This window comes from Hibiscus syriacus, unplaced genomic scaffold, assembly GCF_006381635.1.
Source record: "Hibiscus syriacus cultivar Baekdansim isolate YM2019G1 unplaced genomic scaffold, ASM638163v2 tig00008957_pilon, whole genome shotgun sequence".
NCBI lineage: Eukaryota > Viridiplantae > Streptophyta > Magnoliopsida > Malvales > Malvaceae > Hibiscus > Hibiscus syriacus.
Window position 1 is genome coordinate 429,243 of NW_024062178.1, and position 24,569 is coordinate 453,811.

At 36.1% G+C, this 24,569-nt stretch overlaps 1 protein-coding gene, 1 long non-coding RNA gene and 2 pseudogenes across 3 annotated transcripts; 2 read left to right on the forward strand and 2 right to left on the reverse strand.

Moving 5' to 3' along the window:
* Positions 1-1,706: 1,706 nt before the first annotated feature.
* On the forward strand, positions 1,707-3,809 carry LOC120202563 (annotated as a pseudogene).
* Positions 3,810-4,241: 432 nt separating this feature from the next.
* On the reverse strand, positions 4,242-10,254 carry LOC120202617 (ubiquitin carboxyl-terminal hydrolase MINDY-1-like). 2 transcript variants are annotated; one of them, XM_039203029.1, is made up of 13 exons: positions 10,228-10,254; positions 9,686-9,923; positions 9,107-9,225; positions 8,770-8,876; positions 8,591-8,678; positions 6,329-7,388; positions 5,998-6,052; positions 5,822-5,903; positions 5,574-5,654; positions 5,228-5,302; positions 5,107-5,147; positions 4,676-4,793; positions 4,242-4,413 (listed from the first exon to the last, which is right to left on the reverse strand). In XM_039203029.1, exons 1-13 carry the CDS (start codon positions 10,237-10,239, stop codon positions 4,330-4,332), a joined length of 2,160 nt encoding a protein of 719 aa, XP_039058960.1. In that variant the 5' UTR covers positions 10,240-10,254; the 3' UTR covers positions 4,242-4,329. The 2 variants fall into 2 exon arrangements, with proteins under 2 accessions (XP_039058960.1, XP_039058961.1); XM_039203030.1 differs by lacking the exon at positions 10,228-10,254 and adding an exon at positions 10,024-10,028 and having other exon boundaries at positions 9,686-9,817.
* A 698-nt stretch (positions 10,255-10,952) lies between these two features.
* On the reverse strand, positions 10,953-14,474 carry LOC120202618 (annotated as a pseudogene).
* Positions 12,692-12,979, forward strand: LOC120202625. Its single transcript, XR_005523744.1, has 2 exons — positions 12,692-12,821; positions 12,857-12,979. It is a non-coding gene; the product is annotated as an uncharacterized LOC120202625 (long non-coding RNA).
* Positions 14,475-24,569: the final 10,095 nt, after the last annotated feature.

A 24,569-nucleotide genomic window follows, 5' to 3' on the forward strand; every position in this document is an offset into this window, starting at 1 on the left:
CAACAACATAAAAATATTTTAGGGTTTAGGATTTATAGTTTTATCATAATGAAACTGATTTTGTCATATTTTACCTGTTATATTGAATGTTATATATTGGTTTGCAATATTTAATTATTTTTATTTCAACCCCTTATATATGTACATATTATTTATTTTTATATGTAACAATAATTGTTTCACCTAAAAATGGTTATGACATATACATAACAATATAACAGGTAAAATATGACAAAATCGGTTTCATTATAACAAATCCCTAAATCCTAAACCCTAAAATATTTTAATTATTGTTGAAACCCTAAAATCTAAACCATAAACACTAAATCATTATATAGGTTTATAGCATTAATCATTTTGGGGTTCTAAGAAGAAATTGATTGGAGGGAGAATGGTTAGGATTTAGTGTGTAAGATTTAGGGTTTAGTTATAATGAAACTTATTTTATCATATTTTACATGTTATATTGTTATGTATCGATACATGTTTATAAAGTATCGATACTTTATAGGCGTTATTATGGTTTCTTTCCTTTTAAATTCCAAAAGTATCAATACTTATTTTAACGGAATCGATACATTCAACATATTCGGCAGCGCTTTACCGGTTTGTCATAATGAAACCGATTTTGTCATAGTTTTACATGTTATATTGTTATGTATTGATACATGTTTATAAAGTATCGATACTTTATAGGGACCAATATTGCTTTTCTTTTATAAAGCATTTGGGGTTATGTTAAATATTATTAAAACTTAAATATTATAATATTAAATATGCATGTCTATACGTTAAATGTAAAATCATAGTTTTACCTGTTATATTGTTATGTATCGATACATGTTTATAAAATATCTATATTTTTTAGGCACCAGTATTGCTTTTCTTTTAAAAAGAATAAATTCTACTATTTATAAATATAAATTCGACTTGTTATAAGTTCAACTATTTATAAATTCGATTTAAATTTAATAAATTCTATTTAAATATTTAATCATTATTAAATAATTATTAGTAATCATTATTAAATTATTATTAGTAATTATTATAATTTAATTATTACTAATTATTACTAAATCATTAATATCAAATCATTAAATATTAATAATAAATAATTATTAATAATCTAAAATATTATGAAATTAGTAGTAATCATTATTAGTAATAAACTTTTTTTGTTTATGTTTTTGCAATGTGGGGTCTGTCCACTTGTTTTTGTCTTTCTTTAGTTGTGTTAATAAATGATTACAAATAACACTTTTGTAGGGGGGAAAATCAAGTTTAATTTTATAGAACTTGGATTTATTGCTTTTATTTTTGTAAACCACGCAGGAACGCATGGATTGTTTGGCGATCTTTCTTGGTCGCTTGGACAACCTGACGACCTACACATGTCGTTTGGACCACTAACGATCAAGGGTATAACTATAATAAACGACTTATTTCAATAATTAATTTATCAACAACATTATTTTAAGAATAAAAAAATTTCACAGCATTATTTCAAAAAATTTGCCGATTAAGATTAATTGAAATCTCTGGTAAAATAATTGATTAGAAGTAAAATAACTTCTAAAACGATCTTTTAACAGATGTTTACGAAATGTCGCTTCGTATAAAAGCATTTTTTTAGTGTTGATAGAAAACGCATCTCGATCTCTTTAATGTTTCTGAAGCTCATCTCAAAGCCCTAATCTTCAAGCTCAAATTCCCCAAACAACCAACGTTCTGAGCCAAAAATACTCCATTGCTTGAGCGAAGATGCCGAACCTCGAATGTCGCTTGTACGAAGCAAAGTATCCGGAGGTGGATATGGCAGTGATGATACAAGTGAAGAACATCGCCGACATGGGCTACTACGTTTCGCTCCTTGAATACAACAACATCGAAGGCATGATCTTGTTCTCGGAGCTCTCCCGTCGTCGGATTCGTAATGTCAGCAGTCTAATCAAGGTCGGCCGAACCGAGCGGGTGATGGTCCTCCGTGTCGATAAGGAAAAGGGTTACATCGATTTGAGTAAGAGGAGGGTTAGCGAGGAAGATATTCAGGCTTGTGAAGAAAAGTGTAACAAGAGTAAACTTGTTCATTCTATTATGCGACATGTCGCCGAGACTTTGGATATCGATTTGGAGGTAATTCTTGCTTTTCTTCTTCTTCTTCTCCTTTTTGCTATGTTTATGGCTACTTACAGTTTGTTCATTTGCATATGAAGTACTTTCAGAGTTTAGCTATGGGTTTTTGGTAATGAATCGAACTAAATTTGGGTTTTTTCTTTTTTTGGTTGTTTGAGGGGAATCAGCTGGCAAAATTGCTTGAATCTTGTGGTAGAAAAAAATTATTTGAATATAGAATTTATTTAACTATCTAAGGTGATTGTTGCAGTAACTTGAGGATTTCATCAAAATTTACGGCGATTTAAAAAAGTCTGTTGAATGCGTGGCGACGTCTCCTGTGCCTGGGCTGAATCGCTGTTAGGTAACATGCATGCAAGCTGCATGGGAACTCGCATTGCAAGTATAGCAAGATCACAAAATTGCTATGCAATCAATACAGTTTGTTGAAATCGCATGGAAATTTGACTAGATGCTTGAGTTATTGTAATAATCATCTCCCTAGATGGTGAAGCAATTTCTGGTACATCTTATTCACATAATTTGTGTCCACCATAATATTCAAGCAAATTTGCCGGAATTAGCAATTGCTAAGAGGGATTTCTATAATCAACTTGCAACGCACCAACACTTATTACCTGTTATAGGAATTGTATGTTAAAATTGTCTGGCCTCTGTACCGGAAATATGGTCATGCTTTCGAGGTATGAAGCTGCCTTCTTTTGAATTGTCATTTTATCTCTTATCAGTCTTTGTTCTTACTATTTTTTTTCCTGAATGTTTTTCAGGCTTCCAAAATTGTTGTGACTGATCCTGAGACTGTCTTGAACACCCTCACTTGTGAAGTCAAAAAACCTGGCCCTGATGGACAGGAGGTAAATTTTCAATCTTAGAGATGCCTGTAGGCAGTATTTCTTCAGCCAACTTGAGCCCCTTGACTATTTCTCTGTTTAGGTGACAGAAGTGGTTCCTGCTGTGACTGAGGAAGTCAAAGATGCATTGGTGAAAAACATCAGGAGAAGAATGACTCCACAACCTCTGAAGATTAGGGCTGATATTGAAATGAAATGTTTCCAGTTTGATGGAGTTCTTCACATTAAGGTCTTATTTGCTGGAACTGTCTCTCTTTCTCTATCTGTATGTGCTCTGTTGTTGATTCATAGATATTTGTTGTTGGATTTGCAGGATGCCGTGCGCAAAGCCGAGGCTGCTGGGAATGATGATTGTCCTGTTAAAATCAAGCTTGTGGCTCCTCCACTTTATGTTCTTACCTCTTGACAAGGTTAGCTTAATGCCCTTTTTCGTCCATTGTATGTTTTTGTGTCTGTTTAACGTTTTCATCCTCGTCTATCGGTCAGGACCAAGGGATAACTGTCCTCAATAAAGCCATTGCAGCTTGCACCGAAGCAATAGAGCATCACAAGGGTAAACTTGTTGTCAAGGAGCAGCCTAGAGCAGTGAGTGTCAATCCTTTTATTTAAATTTTGTTGCTTAATTTGAAAATCTTTCTGCCTAGAGTTACACATGGTGCATTGTGATTTAGGTGAGTGAACGGAACGATAAATTGCTTGCCGAGCACATGGCTAAGTTGCGAAACGATAATGAGGAGGTCAGCAGCGACAGATAGCGAAGAAGAGGAAGACACGGGCATGGGAGAAGTTGATGTTGAGAATGCAGGTCCTGGGATAACGGAATAACGTTGCTTCATACACGAAGATGATAGTTATCAATTCTTTTTACCAAAACTTGTTTCGTTTCCATCCTCTATTCTATGCGATGTTCAAATCCTCTTGAAAGTATTGTATTGATGTATGGAGTAATACTCCGAATCTCGATGCCGGGCTTCTTTCAGTTCTTTCCCTGGGATATCAGATTTTTTTTAATTAATTTTCAACCATTTAACAATAAACACTCTTGTAAATGTCGTATTCGAACCCAAGACTTCTAAAAATAATAACAATATTTTTAACTATTAAAATCACTTGTTTCATTTAGGATATCCGAAAGTAAATATTATACAAAGGGTTTAAAAAATTTAATCATGTGAAAGCTTCCACATAAAAGCATATGCTTCGATCGTACGCACTATATATACACTTAACTATTATCCAAAATAACATTCAAGGTTCTAAAATCAGTGTTTTGTTTGGTGTCAAAATACAAAACACAATCACTATTTACAGAACAAAGACCTGCCAAATGAGATCAACCTGAAACTCACATCACAGTACACTTATCTTTCGACTTTGTCTCTTGCCTCGACGATGAAGATGAAGAGCCCCTTCCACTGTTTTGCGACACCTGCAAAATGCCATTTCTGTTAGTTCATTTTATGTTGTCCGGATTTTTTCATTTCCTTAACGTACATATGTTCGACAAACACAAGTATGTGGGTAATGGATACGAATATATTCATGCCGGACACCTTTATATCCGAAACTCACTGCTAAGTTTGGATAACATAGCCGCCATTTAGCATTTTAATGTTCCAAAAATCTAAATCTATGAACTACTCTACAATGTTCGAGCAGGAAACCGATAAGGGAGAGGGAACATAGAATACCTTTGGACCTGTCACTAATCTCGAAGCACCAACAACGGGTGGCTGCTGCACATTATGACGCTGCGACTGTTGTTCATACTCTTCTTGCTGTAAAGCTAGTGCAAGTTGTAAATCCGAGCTGAAATTATAACATAGAATGAATAAAAACTGTCATTCCCGAGAATAAAGAAGCATGGAAAAAGATTTTAGAAAATTTTAACACGTTCAAGATATAATGAGAAGATTATTTTATCTTGATCACTATTGCAAATAGATAATTATAAAATAAAGCAATGTTTCAGAAATATTTTTTAACGAATATCATAAATCCACAGAATAATCGGTTCAAGAATTAAGCAGTTATCGAGATTTTATAATCTACTGACATCAGGAGAAATTGTTGCAGGACAGATTTAAAACAAATACAGATGGTCGAAAGGAGGTATAATTACATTTCATCTGGTCCTGCATGGGCTGAGCCATCAATGTAGTCCTGCGTCATGTAAATCTTAGTTAAGTTTCATTAAATTCATTGAAACCATCAAAATTTTCTCGTCGAAGGGAAATACGTACATCAGTTCCGGCGGCATGACTATCCACCTTGAATTCCCTGAAGTTGCCAGTCATAAAAAGTGTGTCCCCATTGACCTGAAAGCATGATTTAAATTTTGGATATCAAACTTAAAACACGAGCCAATATCATAAACATCATAATGATTATGATTAAAACTTTGAAATTTAAGATTATGTTTCTCTCAGTTTCAAGACATCTTCAAATAAGCATTTTAAAGGTTCTTTAATTTAGATGCTTTCCACTTTTTTTCAAAATGCCGAAGCAAAAAACATGTAATCATCTCGGTTATAAATGACGCCCAATTTCAATGACGTGATTCTTGGTTCAGAAGGTACAAAACCTTACCTCATTCAGTTTCTCCCAAACCAAATCCGGTTGATTCAGATAGCCTTGATCAGTAGCTAGAAGATAGAGTTCACCATCATACTGCAAACAAAATAAGATTCAATGAATAAAGAAATAATTATAGTTGAGAAAACCAAGAAAACTGCTTCATAAATTGGTTTATTAATTTGGTTTAAGTGTTCCAAGCATAGCTGACAGTTCACACAGCTGTAGGCCAATGATTAATAGAAAAACTGGTTCCAATTTACCTTAAACATGGTGCTGAAATGATTGTTACGAAAGAAAACACAAAGCTCACGTTCTTTAAGACCATCTTGTAAGCAAAAAAGCCTGCAAAACATATTAATGATCGCCAAGTGATGACCATGAAATAAACTCAACAATAAATTAGATCGTTAAACAGCTAGAAAGCCGGTCAACATACCCATAAAAGGTCAATTGATTGGCATTGTTCTTCAAGAAGTTTGCAATCAGTTCACCTAAATAGCATTAAGAAAATGAAGGTTATCTTGAGTGCATGAAAATAGTAAGAAAAACGAAATGCATTTGGATTAAAAATGAAGACTTCTTTTAAGAATTTAAAAATTGAACTTAATGGATAAGATTTTTTTTTTCATTTATGATAATTCTAAAGGAAGCAACAAGTAACTAGAAAAAGCATAAAAAACGTAACTCAAATTGATGGAAGAAAGATGATACACACTTTACAAGGATATAAAATTGCATTTTCTATAAGGTGAAGCAGAAGCACTAACCTTGTCGTGGAGTAATTTCTTCTTTGGACCTCGCATTACAGCCCTCTATAGCAAAGTTGTCAGATTGTTTTGCAAGAACAACTTCACCTTCATAGATAGGTTCCCGGTTCTCATATGTTGTTACTGAATCTAATATGCATTCTTCTCCTTCATATAAAGGCTCACTTCCATCAAAACTAGAACTAAAAGCTTCTGGCACATCAACATTATGTATTCTGTCACTGGACGAATCTGAACCAGTTTTTTGTAAGGAGATAGATGATACTTCCATCGGGTCACATCCATTGACATTATCTGGAATGTCATGAGCACCAGATGCTGAACTGGATTGAATCTCAATCTTTTCACCCCCTTGTGAAATTTCCGCATTGTTTCCATCTATAGTTGCAGTATCCTTTGCGAGGGTAATGGGAATTACACCTTCAATCTGGAGCAAATCATCAGCACTACTCCCCTTAACCATTTTCTCAACATTATTGTTCTTCTCAACTGCATCATTCGAAAGGGTAACTTCTCCAGATTTAACATAAGATGAATTCTGATTAGTCCCATCAGTCTTTGGGGACTCCTCCCCTGTGAGGGTCTCAAAACATGCTTTACTAGAACTGCCATTGTCTAAGGAAGTACAATTATCTGAAAAGGATGGTTCATGTCGGTGCCTGTTCTTGTTTCCAACACCATTGTTCCCCTCTTGTGAATCTACAGAACCAAGGTTATCTGAACATGATTTTTCATCTAAACTGCCAGAACCACCAGCAGAGGCTGGCGATTCAGCCTCTGATAATTTCAAGACTCTCAATAGCTCTGCTTCCTCTTCAAGGTCCCCTTTCCTAAATATTTGCTCATCTGAGGCAGATTGAGGAGACTCATCAAAAGATCTGGTTTTTGACAGGTTAGGAGAGGGAACTCCCAGAGTGGCAGTAGTAGCAGCAGCAAAATCCACACAATCTTCAGAACCATATTTGTGTGATACCTCCAAATTTCGTGTTTCCAGAGCAACGAGCTCCTCCGTAATAGCATTGTAGGATTTTGAGACAATAGCACTTGCAGTTTCATTGTCCTGCCACATGTGCACCATGAAAAAAGTGGTTAAATCCCGGCCCAATTATATGTATTACATGATAGTGAAACCTTGTATACCTGAAACCTATAACTACACGGGAAGGCAATGTGGATATCTCTGAACAATAACAGAACTAGTAATATAAATGCTAATTAGAAACAATATGCACAATATTGATCAAATTTAATAATACTGAAAGTAAGCCATACAATCTCATAATAGATGATCATAATGTTCAATAATAACTTAGAAGGCATCATCAGAAATTGCCTACCTTGACCAACAATAAACATAAAAAACAACCATATGAGTTCATTTCAAAGCATGGAACTAAAATTCGTTCCCAATATGACTACTGATTTTTCACCTTAATTATTCTACCAAGAAAGTTAATGGTCTCCATCCAATCATGTTCCAACTAAATTCATGAAAGAAATGTGATATTACTCAGAACTCCAAAATCCTCTCTCCGCCACATTTTCGATCAAACAACCAAAAACATCATTTGCTGTTGAACCCATAATCATATATGTGTTAGGCATCCATACTAACATTAGTTCAATCTCAAACTTTAAAAATTTGATAAAGAAAACTACATAAAATGAAGGTCTAGCCAAATAAGCTACAGGCACAAGTTGAAATATCTATGGTTATATACTCCATTTCACCTTTGTGTGGGTTCCTTATCAAAACGTTATTTGTGTTTTGCATGAACTATAGTTTACCATTGCAGCCCTTAATCATTTAAAAAATGGAAGTTAAACACCATATAACAGAACCATAGTCAAAACTCAGATAAGAACCTATACATTCTTCATCACATTGCTTCAGCTGTTGTACTCCTGTTAGAAAACTGGAGAATAACTCAAATACACTTACTGCCAGTGGTAACTTATAACATGTGAAAATACCTGCCTACAAGGTACTTCGAGGTACCTTTTCCTCCCAAAACTAACCAGAAAATTCCCCGTCTTTCCTTCTTTTTAGTACAAATAACCCACCAAAAATAACTGTCAGTAACTGCTGAGGAATAATAAACAACCTAAACTAAACACACAACTGATGGTAACTACTAGAAACCATCCATGCGTAATAAATATAAACAACAGTGTACTAAATAAGATTGTCGGCCTTGCTTCTACGAGTGTAGACCTTATGAACTGCAGGTCTAACAACCCCCAATGTTAAAAAGAGCTTACCTGGGGATCAACTATCCAACCATGATAGAGGGGAATATCAAGCAGATCAAATATGGCACACTCTGGAGTGAACTCAAAATCATCTATTCTGCAAGTTGTACACAATAATTCACTAAGGACTGCAAAAGGAAGCAATTTGTCCAAGAAAAATAAAAAGAGAAAGAAAGGACAAAGCTAACCTCCTGAATTTAATATTTACATCAATCCCTGTAGCAAGGTGTGGAAGTAAATCAATCGCATCTGCAATATTCTGCTGTTGATTTTCAACAAACCCTGCATCTTTGTTCTACATGCCAAAATGATTCATCAGTATCATCATACTATTCAATTACCAGCAACAAGCAAATGAGTTAAGCCATGTTGCTTGACATTTCATTTTACTTGAAGTACTCGTGTCTGGCATATTCAGACTCTAGAAGATACTACTCCAGCCGGATACATAGCGGCCATATCCAACACTTAACACCTGAGTCCAAGTAAACATAGGAAGCAAGCATAAAGAAGGAAAGAAATTACATTAACATTACTGTTGGAATCAATGAGTCGCTCGGCCACCAGTGAAAGCAATTTCTCTTGTGAAACTTCTGCTACATCAGGACTCAGGTTCAGATTGTTCCTTAAAAGGAGGACATTACCTGTCACAATCCCCCGGGTTCATTTTAAGTTATTCAGTTAGCTCCAATTATAATTTCCACAAATAAAAAGGAATATAACAATTTCAATTAGAAATTTGATCATGTGTCTAATTCAATTGATGGAAAGACAATTCCATTTCTAAATATTATCCTTTTTCTTCCTTCATTCACGCTCTAAGGTCTAAAACGATACGCCCTAAACAAAATCAAACAATAGAAATGTTGGAAACTTGATCAGTGATCACTTCCGAGAACAATCAATAGAAAACTAATCAAAATTCTTCAGCTTCTTTCAGTTTACTAAAATCGGAAATATTAAATAAATAAATAAACAAAATAAACGAACTAAAGAATATTCAATCCGAATATCCAAGGCAAACGATGTGACGACAAAAGACGAACAACAGAACAAAATTTAAAACCCTAGAAATCGGCAGAGAGAGAGAGAGAGAGCAGTTACAGATGGCTAGGAGAGGGCAAGGTCCATTGTCGTTTTGGAGAATAATCGGCGTAGTACGACCTAAGAACTGAATTGCCTTAGTCTTGTGCATGCAATCCTTGATTCCTTCTTGCTTTTGTTGTTGTTGTGGTTCTTGATTATGTGTTTCTTTCACTGTTTCTTCTCCCTTGGGTTCGATTACAGATGAAAGCGACGATGAAACGTCACCGTGCGCGGGAACGCCGGACATTTCTTCCCGCTGCTTTGAAACAAATGAATAAAGCAACGATAATACTTTACAAAACGAAGAAGAAAGCAACAAATCTGTAGTATAACAAAAATATATATCCTTTACGCACTTTCTTCTTCTAGAGAGAAAATCACAAGAAAGGTAGTGGAGAAAATGAGAGTGAAAGGGTTATTTAAGGCGGGTTTCATTTTGCCGGCAACAAACCCCAAAATAATCAACTATTTATTCTATTATATATATTTATATATAATTATGGACATGGTTAAATTTAGGATTATGTACACCAAATTTGCAGATAAAACGAATAAATTACACCAAATTCCATAGTTGCTGATGTTTGTCAACAGTGGAGCAGCTCAAATTCTTGTCCCGCAATAACCGATTGTTATCTGCAAAAAGTAGATTCAGCATTTTTCTTATCGTATCCGCATATATTTTTGTGTTACTATCCTTAGATAAATTAAACCTACGGGCATCATACTATTAATAATATTACGTTTTTATCATTCGACTTTAAAAACTTATTAAATGACCTCAATGATAAGAAGAAAGTGTTTTCTCTTTTAATTTGAACAGTTACGAGTGTCCGCATGATTAATGGGTATAACAAATCTAAATAAACACTATCTTGTAATCATCTAAGAATATTAAAAAATAATTTTTTAATTTTAAAAAAAATTATTATGTTTTATTATCACCTTAAAAGTTAAAGTTTAAAATTTAAATAATAATAATAATAATATAAAATTAATAACAAAATGCAACTGAATTATCGAATACTGCCATGGGTCTTGACCAGCTCTCTGGGTCCAGATTTGCTGAGCATTCAAAATGTGGAAACAGCATAGCTGGAAAACATAACCAGTTTTTTGGGTCCAGATTTGTTTAACTTTTGCAATAAGTAAACAGCATAGTTGGAAAATACATGTGAAAATCTAAATATGGAGATATGACCATCTAAATAATAATATATATATATATATATATATATATATATATATATATATATATATATATATATTCGTGTCCAACACTTGCATCCGAGTTCGAATAACATAACTCCGGCTTGCTTTGATTTACAGTGGAAGGGAGCTGCTAAGGAAAATTGATAGCACCTCTCAGTATATACATCAATCAACTCCATTTTAAAGAAAAAGAAATCTGGGATTCCAGAAAAGAAAAGAAAAAAAGTGATTTGCAAGAAACAAGCAGTAAGTTCTTGCACCTGTTGCAAATTCTTTTGATTCTTTCTGGATTGGATTGCTTAACAAATTTGATATTTCAGAGCATGAGAATGCTCACAGCACATTTCTCTCGACAAAGTTCGATAATCCATAGCACTAGAATTCTTATACCATGTATATTCTTCATGAAGTCAGCGGATCGTGGTTCTCCCGAAAAATGAAGCTCCGATTTCGCTATCAGTGTTCTGCATTAAAGTTCATTGTTCACAGTTACAGGCAGTCGTTAACCATTAAAGGCACAGCAGCAACCAGTGAAAAGTTCGCATTCAACTGTCCTAAAAGGAAACTTGCTTTTTGACCAAAGAAATGTAGATTATAGACACTTCCAACAAATAAATAGGGAGATCACTTTCTGCAGGGAGCTCCGAGGAAAGGATTCCGATGATAAAACTAATTTATGAGAATATATAGATATCGGGATAGAATGGAACCCGAGTATTACTACCTGGGATTTAGGGGAAGGGAAGACGTTCCAAAATCTTAGCGTCTCATCTCCTGCTCCTGTAACTATTGTCTGCAAGAAAAGAGTCATTTCAGCCATGGCAAATTAAGAGAAGTTAAAATTCTAGGGCTTTAGCATATTTCATCTGTTTAGAAATGAGCTACCTGACCATCAGGTGAGATTGCAAGATAAAGAACTCTGTATGTGTGACCCGTAAGAGTAGCCAACTGCAGTAAAAAAACAAGAAATTTCCAAGGGGAAAAAGAAGATGATGAGAGATTATTAACGTATACATACATAATACACAGTTTTAGTAAACTTCGTATACCTTTGTCATGGTGGGGTATCTCCAGACTATTATTTGGTTTTGAGAGTATCCGTGAGTGCTGACTAGTTCATTGACATTCTTAGACCACACAAGGTTGCATACCTGCCATGCATAAAGTGGACGTTAGAACGGTCGAGAGTTTGCAGTTCTAGTACTGAGAATCACCACCGAGGCACCATATTCTGTTAATTTCTATGATAAGACTTTGCCATGGATACAATTCAAGAACTTATAGCAGAACTTGAGATCAAATATGTAGATTGATAAATTTTTGGTCACTCCTTATCTTGTTATTTGGCAAGACTACTGCAACAGTCTGTTTCAACATTTCGAACTAGATGGAGAAAGATCAACTAAATCAATGTGATCAAGGAAGAAATTTGATGCACCAAACAGTCCATCTGATTCCGCATTTAAGGCCATCCTAAAGCGGCAGGATATGATAAAAGAAAGAGAAATCACCTGACTGCCAGTGTCCATGCAGCTCAAGTGTGTGTTAGTGGTTGTATTCCAGAATCGAATACATCGATCAGCTGTACCGCCTCCAGATGCAAGAAGCCCATGCAGATGAGGAGACCATGCAATTGCTTTTACAGCCGCGGTATGCTCACAGTATTTCAGGACTGGTTGAGTGGAATGTTGATTCCAAACAAAAAGCTGCATATGGATCAAATTTTCCCTTCAATCAGTTAAAAGGTTACACAAAGTATCAAAACAGATTAGGCAGGGGGAAAAAAACCGTCATTACATACTTTGTTGTCATTCCCGCCAGATGCTAGTTCACGATTATCATAAGACCACTTCAGTCCACAAACCTAGAGACAATAGTCAACAGACTTCAAAGTAAGAAATTGACAACTCGAGCTTAGCATGAATGAATACAAGCATGATAGGTATCACATGCATTTTCAGATATAAATATCAACAGGCATGAGATGATGGATTCATGACAAAACAAGAATCTAACCTCTGACTTATGACCAGAGAGTTTACTAGCAAAATCATCCGGAGCACGGATATCTCTTTGAAGAATGCTCTTGTCACGACTCCCAGAAGATAACAGAGAAGAGCTCCAAGCTAAGGTCCCAACGCGTAACCGATGCCCCTCCAATGTTCTGACCCTCCGGCAGCAAGGTGTATCCCAAATCTACATACAAAGTGATAGTTATAAGCTAACTACATTATCCTACAAGCAAAACACAGGAAGTTGAATATATACATACAGTAAAGAAGCCTGAATGCAAGGGCAATAGAGAATCAAAGATGAGTACACTAGAAAAAAATGTCAAAAGCTTTGCACACTTTCTGCCTCTGTCATATATAAAACGACTTCGAAAGCATTACTTCATTCGCTAAGGACTACTTCCTTGATTCTAAATTATACTTATTTGGGCCCACGCATTAACAAACACATAATTACAATATCTAATTGTAGCAACCTAAAGCTAAAACTAACACAGCCAGAATCAGAAAGCAAGCATGCACACTAAGACAGTGTTGCTTGGTCTCTTAATTTTACTCTTGGTAGCTTGTCGACATCAATGCCAATGCTTATCTGGATATTGACATAGGGATATCATCCTCCTTGAAAATTTTGGAAAACTCAAAAATACATCACACTAGCATCCAAGACCGAGTAACATAATCAGCAACATAGACTTTAATTCGATAATAATAAAAACAAAATCGAACCTCAACATCCCCGTCACTAGTCCCAACTGCAAGATGAGTTCCACGTTGAGCCCAACAAACTGAACAAACACTATCATCAACGCCTAAATCACACAACTTTGTGACCTTACTACCACAAGCATTCCACAAATAAACACAATTCCCCAGCCCAACCGCCAATACATCATTCGAAGACCAATCCACCAAATTCAAGTAAAAATCATCTTGCAATGCAGGTGCATCTAAAACCTACAAAAGCAGAACAAACATTAACCCCAAAACAAAACAAAATAAGTATTCAAATTTCCTTAACTCCTTACCTTGTAAGGTGACTTGGGAACCTTTTCGGAGCTTTAACTGGGCTATAGTTAATCCCAGGGACTGACTCATCAAACCCGACAGGTGAAATCGAGTGTAACGGTCGTTTAGTTTCGGTTTTAAACCGGAAAATATTCCGGCAAGCTGGGACCTCCGACGAGTCCTTATTATCGGGCGTATGAGGTCCGAAAAGCGCGCCACGTAAAAGGCTGTTATAAGTGCCGGACTCGTCTTCCTTTCCTTCGGCTGAAGTGGGAGAATTGGAGATGTCAAATAGTGCGAAATTGGAGCCTGATCTGTTGGGTATGAACCTATCGGAGTATATTGTGCGCGAAGGAGAGCGATTGTAGCTGGAATTGAGCAAAAGGTTGATCTGCATTGTCCGAGATGGAAGGTTCTCGAGGTGGAGGGAAGAATCGGACATTATCGACGGGACATTGATACTTGGAGTTGATGGAGCAGATTGCTTGCTTATCGTAGGATCGTCCATATATAATAACTATTATTTTTTGGTTGATAAGCAGGAAACCCTAATAATTGAGAGGTTGAAGACGAAGTTGAGTTTATTGGTTTTGGTTTTTAGGTTCCATCTTCGATGACGGAAAACGTTATCACCGTTGAAAATTTTTGCGCGAAAAAGTAGCGATTTGGTGCGGACAAACATATGGGACGAAGGTTAGGATTATGATAAATAAATATTTATAAATGTTAGTAATGATTGTTTCTTTTTGAAAAAACATTTTACTTATTTTATTTATTAATAATTTATAAAAATTCTAAAATACAAATTTAGAATTTATCCCATAAAAACTAATTCTTTAACGTAAAAAAATCTGTTTTCCTTCAAAAATTAATAAATCAATATTTTTTATTAATTTTAAACAATTACATGATAATCAGATCAAATTTAATCCCAACAAACATATTTATCAATAATTAAATAAAATTTTAATGATGAAAAATTGTTAGTTAATATTTAATTTTTTATGTAATTGTGAGAAAATAATATATATAGGATCTTGTTACACAATGTAAAATTCTTTTAATTTTATACAGATTTAAGACCGTTGGATAAGTGAAAATAAATGACTGAGATTAATAGTATAAAATGAGAAGATATTCGTTAGAGAAAAAAAACAAGAAGTCAATTCCAAACATCTATTTTCACTCATCTAACAATCTTAAATCCACGTGAAACTAAAATTTTTTACGTGAATATTTAACTCATATATTATTGTAGACACTAATTTTCGAGCGGTTTGAAAATACGTATATAATATATGGTTTTTAAAACACTTTTAAAAAACTATATATTATATATATTTTCAAAACATTTTTAAAAATATATAATATGTAATTTTTGAAAAAATATTTTGAAAACATAAAACATATAATTTTTAGAGCATTTTTGAAAACTTATATATAATATATAATTTTTTAAAACATTTTTTAAAAATTATATAATTTTTAAAAGAACATTTTTAAAAATTATTAGTTTTTTGAAAAACATTTTTTAAAACTTATATATAGTATATAGTTTTAAAAAAAAAGAAACAGTTTTAAAATATATATTATATAGTTTTTATTTATTGTTTTTATTTATTATTATTCACCCGTTTTTATTTAATTATTTAATTATTATTATTATTATTATTTAGGTCAATTGCTTTGGTCCAGCAACAGTCCAAATTGGGCCTGAACCAGCCCATAGCCAACATCCAAAGGAGATAGGGTTTACGTTTAACACAGGCGGCGCACAGGGGAAAACCCTAAGACCTCATTTATGCAGCCAGATCTGGACCGTTGGATCTGACCCAATCCAACGGCCAGGAGCAATCTCAAGTGTCACCGGAAATGGAACGGTCAAACAGGCAACAAAATCGGAACAAGCACGTTCCACAACGCCAAATAGAACGCAGGTCGTAACAAGATCGGGAACGACCCCGAAATATCCGGGTTCGACCCCGAGTTCGCCGGAAATGAGCCACCAACGGTGGGGTATAAATACCCCACCAAGCCTGTCACACAGGGGAAAAAAAAAAGATCGAAAGCCATAGCCACAGTAAACCAAGAACGAACCAAGGGAAACCCATCAGCCAATAACAGAACCCACATACGGCCACAACCAAATGGACAGTAAACCAAACACAAAGCCATCGAACGATCGAGAAACAAAACAGTGAGACCACATCAACAATAAACCAAAGGACATCACCATCAACAACGAACCACAAGTCAAGAATAAGAGGAAAAAACCTACAAACACAAACCAAGCAAAACCATTCGAAACCCACATGCAAGTATAACGTAAAAACCAGTACGCGTCGGTACAGATAAAAGCACATCGGGAAAACGAAGGATTTACCATCGGAAAGGTAAAAAATCGAACCTTGTGGCATAGATCTACGATTGGTGGGTGGTTTTTAGGGTATTTGGGTTTAGGATTTTGGTTACTGGGGACAAGAGGAGTGTTTTGAGGGCTTTGGGTTTATCCGACCACCATCGCCGTCGGTCAGCAAGGTGGTCGGTGCGCCAGTTAGCGGCCACAGGCGACGGCCTGCGTGAGATCGGGAATATTGCATAGAGAGAATCTGGAGAGAAGCTTGTTCTCTCATTTTGAAGAGAGGGAGAGGTAAGTATGAAAATGTGAGGGTTGAATCGATCGTTGGGCTTAAGTAACATATATGTATATCACAACCAAACGTCGTCGTTTAAGCCTAGGGATTTCCGTGTTTTTCCATTCGTGGTATAACCCCCACACAAGTCCTTTCATTTTTGTAATGCTATGTCTCAGCATTTTAATAGAGTTTTGTTTTACATGATTTTGAGCATTTATTTTCAATTATTATGTTTTAGTCCATTATTACACGTTTCTGTTATGTTTGTTAGAATTGAATTCCGATCACTACATTTGTGATATTATAATTTCAGTCACTAATTCATGTAGCACACTATGTTTGATGATTTTCAAATTTGACTCTTTAATTTATGTAAAATTTATTTTAATCACTATTTTACATTTGGTTTAATCATTATTTTAGTCCTTTTTATGTTTTATTTGTTTTTTACGTTTAATTTTTAATTTTGTATATATGTTTTTATTATTTATTATTAATTACCTCTTATTATTATTTTTTATTTCATCTCATACTTTGTTTTTCTGGTTTATTTAATATTTTTATTACTTGATCATTTTTCGTATTCTTGTATTTTATCGTTACTTTGATTTTTTTTATTTGTTATTTATTTTATGCTATTTTATTTTATTTTTTATTTTTTATTTAGTATTTATTTAGTATTCATTTGTGTTCTCTAACATTTTTAACATTGTAGAGAAGTTCTAACTGATCAAAGGTAAGTAATTTGAATCGGGTTTTTAAATTTCAATTTAAATTTTCGCCATTAAAGACAACCGGAAAATTAATTGGTACCGAAAGGGCGGTTCAAGGGTGCTAATCCTTCCTTGACCGTAATCGACTCCCGAACCCGACACGTTTCTGGTACAACGCAGATCAGGTAAGATGGTGTCCGACCCACCTAAATTCATTTTAAAGTGGTCGGTGGCTACTCCAACCCAATTCATTTCCAAGTCGAAGCCCAATTCCGGGTCCAACCGAAAGACGGTTACGACAGCTTGGCGACTCCGCTGGGGACAGGTAAGTGAGTCAGGCCGAAATTAATTTTCGGTTGTCTTTTATGCGAAAACGGTAAATTTAAATTTAATTTATTTATTCGATTCCAATTATTTATCTTTCATTATTTTCAAATAAATAGTTGTACTAACATTTTTAATGATTTCAGATTTTTTAAAGTTTTCATCTCAGGCTCTATACCCGAGCTCCAAACCCTATTTAAGTGGGGGTGAAAGCGACGCCTTCGTGTGAATTTATTCACCGTGCGGGCCTAGCAAGTAGCCTTCGGGATTCATATACCTTATGTCTTCGTGTGAATTTATTCACCGTGCGGGCATAAGGGAATGTGTCCCCTCGAGTTTAACTTAGTCCACACAAGCCTATGATGGGTTTAGGACTAAGGGTCTGGTAAGCCCAATGGGGCACCGGCAAGGAGAACTCGAGTACCGTTTTTTAGAACCTAAACCGGGAGAGTACAGGGAATTAGAGCCCACCCCAAAACCTCATTCCAAACCCTAGGCTGTTTTATTTCCTACTTTATTTTCTGTTCAAAGCATGCGAACTAGACAAACATGTGGTTAGGTTTTATTTGAAATTAGCATGCGGGATAGAGATCATGTCCGGGTAGGAATAATAAGCATGTGGGGTAGATATCATGTGGGGTAGCATTTTTCATTTTTATTATTGTTTTGATTTACCTCACTAACCCTTTTATTTTTTATTTTTTGTTCTCTTTTATTTTGTGTTCATCGTTTGCATCATTTAAAACGATGTGTTGATCCACCAAAAATGTGTTTGTTAAACATGAATAATCTGCATTAATGGACAAATGGGTTATAATACAAAGAGATAAAAAAAAACTCAGAAGTCCAACCGTGGTCAAAGAATACTCAAAGGCAAAGTTGCAGGGGCAATACGAGGAAAAGGTCACTGACTCGGTCGCTCCTTTCGAAAACTACAAGAACAAGATGGTGAAACACTAGCTGAGCTGGATGCCGTTACTGACGAATTCAAGAAGCAAGCTTCGGATAGTTTCTCTCGATGGAGGACTCCAATGACACTTTCGTTAGAAACAAGCTCGGTAGAAAGTGAAAGTCAGGAGATGCAGTCCTTCGAGATTTTTTTTTTGGGGGCAAGCATCTCATTATTTGCACATTTTAGCCAAAGGAGCCGGAATAGTTCGACAGGATATTCAACTAGTGAAAAAGACGAATCAACTTGTCAGAAGCTGTACAGGATTTGTACCATCAAAAAGAGTTTTTTGTCTCTTCAGACGTAACACTTTTGTCACCAATAAGGGTTATTCAGAATAACAGGCACATTTTTTGGATCAATGCCTCGGACATTTCATGCATCATATATTTAGACATTTTGCATTTCTTATTTTCTTTGCATTTTGTTATTTTCTTTGCATTCACATTAACTAATATAAACATGTCTCATCAAGGGGGACAAATACTGGATACACCGCCTCAAGCGTTGGACACACCCCTTCCACATAACACTCGTTTGAAGAAGAAGAGGATGGAAGCCAGAATTACACAAATCGAAGAGAATATGTTGAAACTACAGAAAGATCTAGAAGATAAGATAGACCAAAATAGTCGAAATACTCTAGAAACAATCGCAAAGAACCAAGAGTCCTTGGTTGATCAGATCGTTGCCAAGTTAGTTGGCCTACAACAGACCAGTGCGCCTGGGGCAGGTTCATCGGAAGGGGTAACCATGCCACTTACCCCGCAAGTGGTTGTCTCACCCAGAATCTTACCAGGACTTCAAGATAATTCGAATAGTTATCGCATTCTGAAATTTGAAGAAGAGGTCAAAACAGAGAGGGTAGAAATTACCATTAACCCAGGAGGTAGAACGGGTGGAAAGCCTCCCCTGAAGAAGAAGAGAGATCATCAACATTTCAAAGTCGTTTCCAGTCGTACCCTTTTATGGGCAAAAACCGAAGAAAGAAAAAGAGCATTTTGATCCCATTCCCATGACATATAAGGAGCTCTACCAACAACTGTTTGACGCACATGTGGTGTCACCCTATCCCGAGACACCTCTAAAGCCCCCATACCCCAGGTGGTATGACAAAAATGCGCACTGTGAATATCATGGCAGTGTTCCGGGGCATGCTATCGAAAATTGCCTCCCCTTTAAGAGGGTTATCCAAAGGATGCGCAACAGGGGTTGGATTCATTTTAATAATTCAGAATCACTCTACGTTGCACAGAACCCCCAACCAAATCATGAAGAGAATAAGAAAAGTGCAGTCACCGAGGAAAAAGGTAAAAAGGCCAAAACCAGAGTTTCCGAAGTGAAGTTACCTCTTGCTTGGGTATGGAGGCAAATGATAAATGAGGGGTTTCTTGCACCACACCTTAGCACATCAGATTCCAAAAGTGACAGTTATTGTTGTTATCACAATGAAGATGGACATGATGTACAAGAATGTGCCGAATTTAGAGCCTTGATCCAACTAATGATGGACAGGAAAGAGCTGGAATTTTACGATGAAAGCAATGACACTCCTAAAGCAGAAAGAGTCATGGAAAGTGGGGCATCCGGATGAGGCCCTATTCAATTTTGAGACATGTTGTTCGAATTTGTTTTTATTTTTATTTTTTTTCATGTTTGGGACTTGTTTTTGAACTTTCTTTGGATATTTGAATAAATTTATGCTACTTTAAAGGTTGTAAGCAATGAATCACATTTGCAAACTCGCAATTCTTTGAATATCATCTGAATTAAGAAACTCTGTAAATGGTTCAAAGTTACAAGATCTTTGACGAAGTAACATGATTTAAAAACAAGGACTTTGACCTTACCCAGAATATACACTCAAACACCATACCTTACTCTTGCAATATAACATTTTCCTTTCATAAGGTGCGGACAACATGTGGCATCGTTTGCATATGAAGATTACTATACTTTTTATTTAAGACGTTCAGTGATGATAATAATCTTCACAGATGGAATAGTCGAGTAAGTGAATCTAGTTTAGGTCAGTTGCTTGAAAATTGAACTCTGAAGATGAAATTTTTTGACTTTCAACAAATACCTAGGCTATAACAGGTTCTTCTTAACAATCTTAAGAAATTAAATCCGTAAAAACTGAGCTATTCCGCTAAGGCAATTGGTTATAGAGGAAACTTGAAAGCCCTGGCCTTATGAGTAGATTACGTTCAAACCATGACATTGCTCGGACACTTGGCAATTCGGTGTTTGCTCCACTGCTCTTGTCAGGCTGAAGACTCTGTGATGAGATGAATCCTTCAGTTGACTTGATAAGAGTGATTATAATGTTAAGTTGTCCCTCTAAGGCAATTGGTTAAATGCCCCGGCTTTATGGATTCAACTAGCCAGATAATGACAAATTAAATCAAATTTATCTAAGAAATTTTCGGTAAAATGGACTAAGGGAGTTAAGGAACACCTGTTATAGTCAACTACACACGAGCACTCAAGAATTTCATTTTTAGACCGATGTTTCTACACTACCTTTGTTAGAGGAGCCTACAAAACTTGAACAAATGAAAGATTTCAGAGAACCGAAATAGAGGGCCTAGTAGTTGATAGTGCTAGTTGCGTCATTTTGTCCGCATCCAATCAAAATGGCAAAACATGTTCAATGACCAAGAAAAATGACCTTTTTTTCTTTTTGCCAGAACCTTAGAAAATAGAAGGCCAACCTAAAGCCAACTCGTCCCTTTGAACATTTGTCAAAGACCTGTAACTCTGAAAGCATTAAAAGAGCTATTGATTCCTTTGATATTCTTTGAACTCATGTTTATAATTTGATTCAATTGCGGACAATATTTTACAGAATTTTTATCATTTTCCTTCCTAAAACAAGAAAAAGGAGAAACATTTTCAAACAGAACAGTCTCATATTTGAAAGGTCTATAAAGCCAAAGCCCGAGAAGCAAAAGGGGCACGATCGATTCCATGAACCTAATTGGCAGGCAAAATACGGGACTCCAGTCTAAGAGATAAAACATAATTCATTCATGTTGCATGCATCTTAGACATACTTAGGTGCATCACATTCATCATTTTAGCATACATTTTTTACAGCCCTTTAAGTCAGGTTTCAATTCTATTTCAAGATATACTCGACTTGCAAGCACCTTTAAAGAACGATGGTGTAGCTCAGCAGCAAGAAGCTACACCTCAACCGACTTTACATATATACGGATCTCAGAACCAATTTCAGATGGGTTCGAGAACCAATTCAGATCAAATTCAGTTCAGCTCAACTCAACAATGAGCAACATGTTTCCAGTTAACACTTTCAAGCCAGATTTCAATTCCACGACGGAAGATATCCGGCTGTCAGAATTTATCAGTAGGTTTTCCCAGACCAGCTTAGGAGAACCACCGGAAGAATCATGACCGTTTTCGACCCGTAAAGGGAAGCCATTTTTAAACAAACTATTTGCAGCTTAGCTCAAGGCCAGAAGGGCTACCTGCCACCAAGACCTTCGAGTTCGACTACGCTCAGCTCCAAGGCACATCATTTACAGAATAGCTTAAGTCGAGAAGGGCTATCTGCCAAAGACCCCCGAGTTCGATTACACTCAGCTTCGAGGGCACATCATTTACAGCATAACTCAAGGCTAGAAGGGTTATCTGTGACCAAAAGACCTTTGAGTTCGACTACGCTCAGCTCAACGGCACATCATTTGCAGCATAGCTTAAGTCGAGAAAGGCTATCTGCCAAAGACCCCCAAGTTTGATTACACTCAGCTTCGAGGGCACATCATTTGCAGCATAACTTAAGTCGAGAAGGGTTATCTGCCAACCAAAGACCTTTGAGTTCGACTACGCTCAGCGCCAAGGCACATCATTTGCAGCATAGCTTAAGTCGAGAAGGGCTATCTGCCAAAGACCCCCAAGTTCGACTACACTCAGCTTCGAGGGCACATCATTTGCAGCATAACTTAAGTCGAGAAGGGTTATCTGCCAACCAAAGACCTTTGAGCTCGACTACGCTCAGCTCCAAGGCACATCATTTGCAGAATAACTTAAGTCAAGAAGGGCTATCTGCCAAAGACCCCCGAGTTCGATTACACTCAGCTTCGAGGGCATATCATTTGCAGCACAACTTAAGTCTACAAGGGTTGTTTGCCAACAAAAGACCTTTGAGTTTGACTACGATCAGCTCAACGGCACATCATTTGCAGCATAGCTTAAGTCGAGAAGGGCTATCTGCCAAAGACCCCCGAGTTCGATTACACTCAGCTTCGAGGGCACATCATTTACAGCATAACTCAAGGCTAGAAGGGTTATCTGTGACCAAAGGACCTTTGAGTTCAACTACGCTCAGCTCAACGGCACATCATTTGCAGCATAGCTTAAGTCGAGAAGGGCTATCTGCCAAAGACCCCCGAGTTCGATTACACTCAGCTTCGAGGGCATATCATTTGTAGCACAACTTAAGTCTAGAAGGGTTGTCTGCTAACAAAAGACCTTTGAGTTCGACTACATTCAGCTCAACGGCACAACATTTGCAGCATAGCTTAAGTCGAGAAGGGCTATCTGCTAAAGACCTTCGAGTTCGATTATATTCAACTTAGAGGCAAATCAAGCTTACAGAATAGCTCAAGGCAAGAAGGGTTATCTGTCAATAAAATTGTCGAGTTCGAGTCCAATCAGCTCGATGACACCTCAATCACACTACTGTCTGGTTGCAATCGAGGTTTTCAAAGTCAAGAAGAACACCTGGATTAACCGTGCCTTAGTGACAAAAAAAAATCGCTTTCCGACAGCATAGCTTAAGTCGAGAAAAGCCATCTGTCGACGAAGACCTTTCGAGTTTGGTTTTATTCAGCTCAAGGGCCTATCAAACACATGGTGGAGTCAGAGAACCACTCTACAGCCAAATTTCTTAACCAAGGTCTTTAAACCAAGAAGAAGACCGAAGTTGACTACAATTGGGCAATAAAAAGCCGCATCCCGATTCAAATTTCGAACTACGGTTTCAATTCCATATTATTTCGAGATGGACTCGACTTCGCGACGGAGGGGTCATCCGCAGCTCAATTCGACAGGGAGTTATTCTTCAACTCTACTGAACGAAAATTCGTGTCTTTTTATCTTTGTCCTATTTTTCGTTCCACGAAAAAGGACAAAGAGGGGCAGCTGTAGACACTAATTTTCGAGCGGTTTGAAAATACGTATATAATATATGGTTTTTAAAACACTTTTAAAAAACTATATATTATATATATATTCAAAACATTTTTAAAAATATATAATATGTAATTTTTGAAAAAATATTTTGAAAACATAAAACATATAATTTTTAGAGCATTTTTGAAAACTTATATATAATATATAATTTTTTAAAACATTTTTTAAAAATTATATAATTTTTAAAAGAACATTTTTAAAAAATATTAGTTTTTTGAAAAACATTTTTTAAAACTTATATATAGTATATAGTTTTTAAAAAAAAGAAACAGTTTTAAAATATATATTATATAGTTTTTATTTATTGTTTTTATTTATTATTATTCACCCGTTTTTATTTAATTATTTAATTATTATTATTATTTTTTTTAGGTCAATTGCTTTGGTCCAGCAACAGTCCAAATTGGGCCTGAACCAGCCCATAGCCAACATCCAAAGGAGATAGGGTTTACGTTTAACACAGGCGGCGCACAGGGGAAAACCCTAAGACCTCATTTATGCAGCCAGATCTGGACCGTTGGATCTGACCCAATCCAACGGCCAGGAGCAATCTCAAGTGTCACCGGAAATGGAACGGTCAAACAGGCAACAAAATCGGAACAAGCACGTTCCACAACGCCAAATAGAACGCAGGTCGTAACAAGATCGGGAACGACCCCGAAATATCCGGGTTCGACCCCGAGTTCGCCGGAAATGAGCCACCAACGGTGGGGTATAAATACCCCACCAAGCCTGTCACACAGGGAAAAAAAAAAGATCGAAAGTCATAGCCACAGTAAACCAAGAACGAACCAAGGGAAACCCATCAGCCAATAACAGAACCCACAT

Excerpts from the sequence above, each read along its gene's own strand:
- LOC120202617 (XM_039203029.1), bottom strand. Across the intron at positions 9,226-9,685 it reads TTGCCCTCTCCTAGCCATCT|GTAATGTCCTCCTTTTAAGG; the intron begins GTAACTGCTCTC and ends GGATTGTGACAG. Across the intron at positions 7,389-8,590 it reads GTTGGATAGTTGATCCCCAG|GACAATGAAACTGCAAGTGC; the intron begins GTAAGCTCTTTT and ends CACATGTGGCAG.